Here is an 11,439-nt window from a genome sequence, read left to right as displayed (position 1 = left end):
GCATTATATATAATACTGTGTGGTTCTTTAGTAAGATTGTAGCCAGGTTCAACATCAATATCGAATGAGAAAGAATGTGAGATTCTTCACCATTTATATATGAACAATATATTATATGCAATCTAAGCGGATAAGTCTCACAGTTGTAATGTTTATTGGTAATGATGATTCAAGTATCTGATTGGTGGAAATATTCCATGAGCGAACCCCATCATTTCTGCTATAGAATTTGGATGTGTCAGATCAATTTCCTATTGGATCGCATTTCACATTTGAATGTATTATTATTGGCGTGTAGATAGAAAATATCATCTGCAACGACATCATTGGTTTTTTTATCATGAAACAATCTGAACATGATATGTTTCTGTATGACGGCATTGATCTCTTCTATTTCGTAAGCACCACATGGAATTTCAATTGTCAACTTTTGGGATATCGAGAGTTGTCATACTGATTCTAAAACTAACCAAGTTATTAGCTTCAGTTATATTATGATTGTATTGCATCCATAGAATCCCAAAAGTCCTAATCCATAACGACTGTTTCCTATCCAATTCAATGGTGGAAAAAATTCCGCACTCAAGACACTTGTCCCGACAGCTTGTAGCTCGAACTTTCGTGACATGACTGATGAATATTTGAAACACATTTCAATTTATTATTGTACACAGCAACAGCACATTTGAGACAATTACACTTTTTGAAGGTGTTGTATTGTAATAAGTATCATTTTTATGGATACCAATATTCACATCTATATTTACAAATACAACACATTGATTTTCGAGGTATAGGACCATCATTAACATCCGAATCTGAATTGATCGTGGTGGTGCTCATAACAATATCTATGTTTCATTATATCGATGTCTCTATCTGCAGATGCTTAGGCAACTTTTCCCAAACATATGCAATCTCATGTGCAACACATGCAAGTATCACTTCCTTAGGCATATTTGCAAGCATCACTTTATCCATTTTTTTCAAGGTACCATATTTTGAAAACATTCTAAGTGAAAAACCCCATTCCCTTGATAGCCTCCCGATCCAGTTTTGGTGTTGAATCCATTTTTATTTGGAAAATTATTTAGAGAGAAACTGCAAGCACAAGTGACCACAGAGAACTGTATTAAATTTCTGTTGTCGATCATAGTTATATTTGATTTTTACATTCGAACATTTTCGAAAGAATCGAGTCAATACCAATGGTGGGGGTAGATCTCCAAAACTATCGAAATATGTGACTTCTTTCCCACATTTTTTTATATGCAACCCAAGTGTTCCTGGTCCACTTATTCCATCTAAATTAACCAAGCTGTCTCGTTTTGTTTTGAGACCTGAAGATGGTAATCTATCACGCATAAAAACACCACGAAAATGTGGAATTCATTTTTTGTGCATATAACTGAGATCGAGATCAGTAAGAGGCTCTGAGGTAGGGGTTCATCGTTTTTGTTTTGTTTGTGCTTTGTATGGTTTTAAATTAGTCCTAAACCTTTACGGTATGGTTTGAGATTATCCACTTCCGTGTTTTGCCTAATGCTACAGCCTCCATGGTTTTATTGTGACGATTGGTTTCCATTAAAGCCGCTCTGCTGGCTTTTGCCGAATTCACGGCCTTGGTAATACCAGCAGCGGCTCCCGCCAAACTTCCTAGTGCGGATAGTCCAGCAAAATTGGTATCAATGGTAAAAGTCCACCGATCTTGGGAACAGGAATTATGCGTGGTGTGCGGATTTTCTTCTTTCCACCGGCAGCTTTAAGGTATTTACGTGCCGCCTGCAATGCCACAGTGATAGCTTTTTTGCTAATATTCGTCACAAATTGATTCCCACCAGCTTTCTCTTCAATACATTTCGCACTTTATGGACTATCCCAGCACCAAATGCAACTTTTTTAATATTATTTTTCTTCGATTGTTTCTCTTACATTTTCTTATTGGTACTACAACCCATGCCCATATGTCTTTTCGCTTTCATAATGTTGGTGACAAGTAATGCAGCTGCTCTTTCCCCAATACTCGCGTCCTTTGATTTAACCCTATCCCAAGCGCTGTATTCAAGTTCTTTGTCGGCTGAATGTCTTGCTGCAAGATCAGATGGATGCTTAGAATATTGAATATCGTGTTTTTTGCATTCAAATCTAATTTATTGATTCCAGGATCGTTACGAGCTAAACGTTGTTTCAATTTTGTACCCGGTCCACAGTATTGATATCCTCCAGGTAATGTAATTCGAAAGGAAGTTTGTTTATTAAATCATTAACAAAACCACAACCTCTTTTAATTTTACGATCACTTTTCAATACGTCCGTATCGTTTGATGGTACACATTGAAATGAATAAGCTAATAACATTTATATAGTCTCCAACCACGGCACGATGCGCATTGTAAAACAGAAAGAAAGTTTGCTGTAGATAATCTAGATGAGAAATTTTGGGTGTGGATTGAATGGACAAAGAGTATTCAGACATGGTCCACTACTTCCATCATCAGTTCGAGGACTCATTATAGGACCTTCAAATTGTGGAAAGACGAATGCAATGATATCACTATTAACACATCCACAAGGATTGAGATTTAGAAATGTGTATCTCTATTCGAAGTCACTCAATCAACCTAAATATCAGTACTTGCGAAGTGTTTTGGAACCTATAAAAGGATTAGGTTTTTATACATTCAGCAATAATGCAGAAATAGTGGAACCCTCCGACGCTAAGCCTAATTCTGTTTTCATTTTCGATGATGTGATATGTGAAAAGCAAGATATTATTAGATCATATTTCTGTATGGGACGTCATAAGGATGTTGATTGTTTTTATCTAGCACAGACATATTCACGGGTACCCAAACAGTTAGTGCGTGACAATACCAATTTCATTATAATGTTCAAACAAGATGAGACGAATTTACATCACATTTATTCAGATCATGTTTCACCCGATGTAACATTCAAACAATTCCAATTGATGTGTGTTAAATGCTGGGAGGATCAATATGGATTTCTAGTAATTGATAAGGATAGAAAAATAGATGAAGGTAGATAGATATCGCAAGGATTCGATAGTTTTATATACCCATGATCTTGTTTTTGAAACTTATTCGATCACTGAATATTGTAGAGGTCACTTCATCAACGAATTGAGCTATATTTAAAAAGGGCATTATGAATACAAAAAAACGATTCTGAACATAAAAACAATGAAATGAATTTGAAACGTCAACTAGTAGAGACAACAGAAGCTGTCAGACAGAAATTCAACTCTATCAAGAATGATAATATTGAAAATCGTTCGACACTTGAAAGATTGTATGAGCCCATAATGAAACCATTGAATGTTTTATCATCAAACGCTACTTCTAAATCAGCAGTGTTATCACCAAATCGTGGATCTGTTCAATCTACTTCAAATTATCCCATGAGTACTCCAATAAGAAGAAAACAATCTTTTGATGGTGTATCATCTGTGAATAGTGACACGAGCACACTTCAAGACGATATGAGAACAACTCTATTCGAAACACCATCATCGTCCCACATCGATTCCTCGGATCCTGACATCTCACCTGTTATGAATGAAAGTGGTGAAGATGTTTTGATGAAACATTTGAATAATGTAAAATCTAGAAATCCAGCATATGATGGAACATTTGGCGTACGTATGGATCCAATTACACAAAAGCTGAAAATGGGAAGTCTAGTGGTTACATTTCAAAGATGGAAACATTTCATTTTGGGATGCTAATAAAGTGAAAAAATATGAATGCGCAGGTAGTCCAGAATTATATGATATGATCTTTTGAAGAATCCACAAGATGTTGATAATGAAGAAAACTCGTCAAGTATATTCCAAAATATTGAAAATAACGAATGCTCCATATAAACAATATCATCTGAAGAATGGTTTTAAAAATACAAATTCTAAAAAATTTCGTGAAGTCATCAAACCACTATTAGACTCACGACAATATCCAATTAGGAGTAGAAGTAAAATTGGTGGAGCACTCAAACGAGTGAAAATGGAGAAAACATATAATTCTAAACCTGCGAATTATGTGTACTGGAATTCACGAAAGAGTTAGTTGCTCGCCTACGACTATTGGTAGCATCAAAGTCAGCTGGACATACCGGACATGATAATGAAATAATTTCAATAATTGAAGAATTACGTGAAGAAGGTATAATATATTAATATATATCCACAAGTAATGATCACTGTCACATCATCATTCAATGCAGTAACATTATCACTTTTTTTCTCTTTAATCATATTGAAATAGAATGACTAATGAAGTAAGTGATATCAAACGACAAGTTGTTAATGAATTACACAGACCTGCAAGACGTAATTTTCGTAGAAGAATAACTACCATCAAAGGTTTTGCAGATCTATGGCAAATAGATCTAGCTGAACTACAACCTTATGCAAAAAGTAATGAAGGATACCGATATATACTTATAGTAATTGATTGTTACTCAAAATATCTATGGACTGTGCCAGTTAAAGATAAAACAGGTAGTACAATAACTAATGCAATGAAATATGTACTGAAGAAAGCCAAATTTTCCCCTAAACATATACAAAGCGATCAAGGGAAAGAATTTTTTAATAGAAGCTTCTCATCTCTCATGCGAGAATATAATATCAATCATTATTCAACATTCAGCACAAAGAAGGCAGCTATAGCAGAAAGAGTGATTCGTACAATAAAGGCATGGCTCTACAAGGAATTTTCGATGAGAGGTCACCACAAATGGCTTGATATTCTTCCAATTATAACTAGTAGATATATAAAATAAAGTTCATCGTACAATAGGTATGGCACCCATCAATGTTGATTCAACAACAAAATTGAAATTCAAGGGTATCAATGGAATTGGAGGAAGACAAAGTAAACCCAAATTCCAATTGAATGATATTGTACGTATAAGTAAATACAAAAAATATTTTTGAAAAGTCTTACACTGCGAATTTACCACGGAGCTATTCAAGATTGTTAAAATTAATAAAACCATCCCAACGACTTATAATCTTGAAGATATGAATGAACAGCCGATTAGAGGATGTTTTATACGAAGAAGAGTTATTACGAACCGAAGAATCCTGAGTATATTGATTGAGAATGTCGTTGAAGTAGAGAAACAACTTAAAGTATATGTAAAGTTGGTGAAGGTCTTCCTAGCGAACAATATTCTTGGATTGATGAATCAAATAGGGTTTAATGTATCTAATAGTGACTTTTATGATAAGTAATATTAAAGTTCATTATTGTTTCATTTTCAATATTATAAGTATGTGAATTTGAAAAATATTGCAGCGGTAAACATTGCCCCAGCATTCGCAATGTTCTGTGTATACCAAACCAAATTAATTGTTTACTCCATTCCGCTTATATTTTTTCAACTCACGATATTGAAAACACATTATCATTCACAAAACTAATCGCCGTCACTTTGAAATGCAGTATCCAACTCTTTTTGCCAATTATCTCTCAATGATAATGCCATCTCATAAAGCTTAGTCGACTCCTCAAGCTCAACCTGAGCTTGCATTCTCGAACGTTGATGGAATTGCTTATCTTTACCTATTTTTTGAACGGAGTTCATCAGCATCTTTAGACATTCTAGCCAATTCAACCTTCGCTAATGCAATCTTGGCATCTAATGCTTCAAGAGTTTCATTATTTGCATTAATAGCTCGCTCACTCTTTTCAAGTTCAGCAATAGTCATCTGTGCCTTTACAAGACGGTATTTTGTTTCCTTTTCATTTCCCCAAACGATGGAGGGGACTGAAAGAAGTTTGCGTTCAGCTTTCAAATCACTCTTCATTTCTTTAGGAGTACCTTTTGGCTTCCTCTTCGATCTGTCACTTTTCGTTTGCGGGTTTTTTTCTGTCGCACAACACTTTTGGATTCTTTCTTTTCTTTAAAGTCAGTGACAATCGATGAAGATGCCTTAGTAACCTTCCTCTTGATTGTTCTAGATTTCTTATCAACACCAGAGGAAGGGTAGATGAAGAGTGTTTGATGATGATATTGCGAACGATCGGATTTTTCAATAATATTTGCTCATTTGGTTCTGGCACATCTGCAAAGTTAACGAAGTCGTTAATATCAAAATCATTTATCGAATCTTGACTCGATAAATGTAATACTGGAATATTTTCAAAATCAGTCTGATCGATATCAACAAGTGGTGAACCATCTTCAGCAATCAATAGCGGCATAGAGCTCATGATTATTAAGGTCTGAGGAATGATATGTGATAGCAATAGAATGTGGATAGGAAAGGTGATGATGTTTACTGAGACCTCACCATTTATAGAAGAAAATAAACTAGCGCATGCGCTCTTTCATCAACTGGCACATGCGCTCTCTCACTGAACTATTCACGCATGTAACAATCTTTGTCATTTAAGAGGAAAACTTTGTGTTGCATGCATGTATTTTTAAATGTTAGAAAATAATACAAATAAATTCAAAATATATATATTATATATTTATATATATATATATATATATATATATATATATATATATATATATTTATTAATAATAGAGGACAATAACGATAATAAAAAATATAAAATGAAAAATGTTAATATGTCTCTGTGGATGTGGAACGTTCTTTGACTCTATTCCTCAATAGTTGTTGCTCGTGCGTCAAACACCAACATTGAAAAAAATGGATTCTCCTATTGGGGTAGAGTTGACCAACCTTCTCACACAGATCCCAAGTACTTCTTACATGCATTGCATACATGATTCCAACAATTCATGGAATATGTATCACAACGCAAACAACGTTGCAGTGGAGTTGGAACGGCAGCACAGGTACCGCAAATATTTCTACAGATACCTATATTGTTAAATATTATAGGTTCGGAACACTTCAGACACTGTAACTGTTGTTGATGACAATCCGATTTTGTTCGCTTCGGTGGATGAGAAGGAGGCGATAGTTGAATCCGCAACACGCAATCACTACACATACCAGTACATGGATGATTGAATCCTTAGGTCTACTTATTTGACAAAAGTAGCACACAATAGCCCTGCAATCATCATTGGGTAGACACACACTTTTGGTTTTTCATTCCACTCTTTTGGAAACGGCATTTACTAATTCGATTAGAAATATTAAGAGATGACTTACAGAAACTCTGAATGCTCTCTCCTACACCTACGATCTCTATTTATACAAATCAACATCATGTGAAAGTATAGTGGGATAACTTCTCCTACTATTCCACTCTAAACGAGTCAAGTGGGAGTCGCATCACCTCCTATATAAGTCGACTTGCAAACCTAGAGTTCATTCATTCACTCTCTACAACTGTGAGCAAACAACAACAAGATGAATTCTGCAAAAATAAATGCTGCATTAAATAGAATATCTGCTGTTGATGAAAACAATTGGATAGACGAATCAGATGATGAGGATGTCAATGTTCCGCTAGAGGAAGTGATAGTTGAAGCAGAAGATGTTGGAGTCGATGAAGATGAGATAGACGAAGTTGAAAACGAGGCCAACCAAAGCGACGAAGATGATGACGTGATGGAGTTTGAGAGGGTCATGGATGAAGAAGGAGATGATGAAGGGATAGAAGCTGACACAACTGAAGGCGATGGTGCTTTGAGGATCGGTATGCGAACGCTCAATGTCAGTGAGACACTGGAAGATCCCTTGGATTTGTATTGTGCAATGGATGCATACGTATTGATCAGCACAATAGATGGAGAGAACAAAAAACTATGTTGGTGCTGCTTTCGGTTTTATTCGCATAGAAACAATAATGGAGGGTGGTATGCCCATGTCAACACCACAACACTGTCTCAATTATGGAAATGGGACAGAATTGGTGTGAAGCTTGCGAGAGGCCACTAACAAACTTCACCCGAGTATCTACATGTATTATATGTAATAATGTCCAACCTGTGGCACAATAACCGTGGACCTACTGGTCAAAAAAAAACAACAGCCCTTTTCAGGGCTACATTATTCACACAAACAGTAGTTAGTTGTATTAGTATTCATAGATTATATGACAAATGAATACTTTGACTAATAAAAGTCTAAGTAATTTGTTAGTCTTTGAATATCTATACATTATATGACAAATAAATTACTACTTTGACTGAAAAGTCGATATTTGGAATTTGATAGTCATTGAATATCTATGCATATGATGAGTACTACTTTAAATGAAAGTTGAAGTTGGCATTTTGTCAATCATTGTATGCATATAATGATGAATACTTTTACATACATACATTTTGTTTGAGACTATATGTTAACAATGGTATGAACCTGTTTCTGTTTGAAAGTATAATGATAGCTCTGAAAAGAGCTATTTTTTTATTGTTTCAGTCTTCAATTGTAGCCCTGAAAAGGGCTGTTTTTTTTATTAATCCATGCAATGGTATGGACTAACGCTCCTCATCATCATCAGAAACAATGATGATTGTATCATCATCTGTATCTGATGATATACTGATGATGTCATCCTCATAATCATCTGAATCAGACGATATACTAATGGCATCATCATTAGCATAATTATCTAGCTCGTTATCCTCTAGATCGTCTAACTCATTGACATCCATCTCTAACTCTGCCTCTACTTCCTCTTGCATACCTTCTTCCATACGTGCCGGGAAATCATCAGGTAGATCATAGATACGTTGCAGCATTTGTGCAAAATTTGTACTGAAATGATCGAACGTTGAATCTATTCTATGTACCTGGATGGGGCCTGTACTCGTCATAGAACACTCTGGTACACTCATCGGTTCGGTGGTGGAATCAGCACTCGACATTGTGGAAGAATGATATAGAACTGGGATTGATGCTTTATTTATATTGGAAAAAAAAGGAGGGGGTGAAGTGTAAATGTAGAACAATTCAGTGTTTGAAATTCGAAAGCAATAAGAATGACAATTTTCTTGAAATTCTAAGTGATTATTATTATTAGAAACTCTGAGTGATTATTATAAAAAAAAACTAATAAGGGAGAGGGAAAAAGACACTGCCCAACCTCGCAGTGCCTCGTGTACACCAACCAAAAAGTGTGTACTCCGTGGAAGGAAAGGAAAGGAATAGAAAGGATGGGAGAAATGAGGAAACGATTACATATCATCGTCTGAATTCAGGACTTCATCAATCAGGATAGGGGATGGTGGAGGACTATCATCGGACTCATTGTCAGCGTCACCGTCATCATCGTCATCGCTGTCGTCGTCGTCTGTGTTTCCGGACTGTGTATCCCATTCGTAATCATTCCGCCAATCATAGGGATCTGGATAATCCCCATCAGACAGGTCCGCTTGATCGGTTCCAGTAACGTGAAGCACTTGTATCCGATCATCATAAATTATGTCATCATAATTCATCGAGTGAGGTGCAGTCGTGGAGGTAACGAAACCTTCATGGATAGAAGCCCAGTAAGGATGTTGATGCGCTGGGTCACTGTACGGCTCAGTAGTTGAATCAGGTTCCATGTTGAAGGTGGCTGATCAACTGAATATTCCAACAGATAATTCCTACTTTTATACTTTTGAAAGGGAGTGGGGGAGGAGTGGGGAGGAGAGGGGATTAAGTGGGAATGAATTTCAAAAATGACATGAGCTATATTCCATGAAAGAGAAAATTGAAAATACTATATGAATTATATGAAATATACTTATTGATTTCATTATGAAACATATTTTCTTCCAAGAGATTATTTACAATAGATTGGAGAACACAAAAATTGATGTGAGGTATTTGCATAGAAGAACTTGTAATTGAAATAAAAAAAGGAAATAATAATGAGACGAAGTGAAGAAAAATGCTCCAACCATCGCATTGTTCAATGTGTACCAAACCAAAACAATGTACACCCTTAATTTCACTTCTTTTTTTTTATTTTATTTTTATTTCCTAAAATTACAAACATAAACTTAAAACTATCTTAATTAAATATTCCTAACTAACCTAAAACTAATCTTACTACACTTACACTTAATCTATGGGAAAGTTTTTATAAAAGTCACTAACTTTTTATAAGTCTCTATCGAAGAGGTATCTGCTTCACACTTTTTCTCCAGAGATGCATACTTCCGATCTAGTTCGGCTATTACTTTTTCTGCTTCCCTCCGTCGGTTAACAATTTCAGCCATTTCGCGCTTCCTTTTAACCAACGCGGCCTCACTAGCTCGAGAAGCATGTTCTGCTTCCTTACATCTCTGTAGAAAACTGTCCAACATTTCACTAACCTCTCCGATAGGCTGTCGCACTTGTGGCACTAACACTTCAGGATTCGTCACCGGTGTTGCCAGCATCGGCGAAAGCGGCACCACCGACGGAGTGAATACGATGGGAGCCTCCTCCGATGGGGACAATACAACTGGTGGCTCCTCGGAGAAGGCGCCCTAGGTTGTTCCACTACTGCTGCGGGTGGTGTGGAGGGCCTTAAGCTGTTTGGAGCGGTCGACCAACTACCTGCATAAGGATTAGTCCTATTGCAAGTAGCTCGGTACTTAGAAATAGGACCAACCTTCGCTGCAGGTCGTTGGCAAACCTTCTTTACAGGCCTGACTTCCTCCTCCTCCTCGAATAAGTCAGGGCTGGTGGATCTGCACCTAACTCGTGAAGTGGATGCCTTCTCCTGCTCTGTCATAGGCATGATGGATGCCACAGCGTTATTTAATTCCTGAGTGTTGGATGCCATTCTGAAAATGTAAAATAATACAAAGTTAGTAGATGTAAAAAATTAAAGTACATTGTTAACTTACTCAAACTTAGCTCCTCGTCGTATAGTACACTGCTTCTGGTTGAGTATGGCTGGACTGCTCTGGATGACTGGAGTTGTCGTACTGAATGTAGAAGAACGTGCTCCTCGGGGTATCAACATCATTGGGAGTGGAGGGAATGAGGTGGGGGCGTGCATGCGCAATGGTTGGAATATGGTGGGGCGAGAAATGGTAGGAAGTGGGCGGGGTGAGCAATGGTGGGAAGAAAGCGGGCCGCGCTCCGCGCGGCTTACGCCCCAATTCGCTACGCTCGCGCCGGCGCGCTTCGCGCGCCGGCGCGAGCGTAATGGGGCCACCGCGCCGGCGCGCTTCGCGCGCCGGCGCGGTGACCCCCCACCCCCACCCGCGCGCTTCGCGCGCCGTGAAACCTAACCTAATCTAACACCTATGACCCTAACCTACAGTATGTATTAATCTAATCTAACCTAACGCGGGAGTAAATTCACCATGTTGGTTCAATTAATACGTCATCTGTTGGTTTTGGTTTTGGTTCTATTATTCTAACATTTGGATCAATGTCCAGTCCTGGATATCCCAGTCCACCTGATGGCCTGACTTTATGGCTTTTCTCCAAAACTTCAACTCTCTCTTCTAGTACATCATACTTTTTCATTGTAGTCCCTGTTATGTTTGACATAGCAT

General features: G+C 37.2%; 1 protein-coding gene across 2 annotated transcripts; it reads right to left on the bottom strand.

The window, feature by feature from the left end:
* Positions 1–8,300: 8,300 nt before the first annotated feature.
* Positions 8,301–11,112, bottom strand: LOC141486380 (uncharacterized). 2 transcript variants are annotated; one of them, XM_074184247.1, is made up of 2 exons: positions 10,780–11,112; positions 8,301–10,716 (listed from the first exon to the last, which is right to left on the bottom strand). In XM_074184247.1, exon 2 carries the CDS (start codon positions 8,821–8,823, stop codon positions 8,434–8,436), a length of 390 nt encoding a protein of 129 aa, XP_074040348.1. In that variant the 5' UTR covers positions 8,824–10,716; positions 10,780–11,112; the 3' UTR covers positions 8,301–8,433. Both variants share the same exon structure in this region, with proteins under 2 accessions (XP_074040348.1, XP_074040350.1).
* Between the last annotated feature and the right edge of the window lie 327 nt (positions 11,113–11,439).

Source organism: Leptinotarsa decemlineata, unplaced genomic scaffold (assembly GCF_025532065.1).
Source record: "Leptinotarsa decemlineata unplaced genomic scaffold, Ldec_3_MD MMD2_P_RNA_scaffold_2, whole genome shotgun sequence".
NCBI lineage: Eukaryota > Metazoa > Arthropoda > Insecta > Coleoptera > Chrysomelidae > Leptinotarsa > Leptinotarsa decemlineata.
Note: the sequence above shows the minus strand (reverse complement) of the source record. Positions and strands in the feature narration are given on the sequence as shown.

What these genes read in the sequence shown, in the direction of transcription:
- LOC141486380 (XM_074184247.1), bottom strand. Translation starts at nt 8,823, where the DNA reads ATGTCGAGTGCTGATTCCACCACCGAACCGATGAGTGTACCAGAGTGT.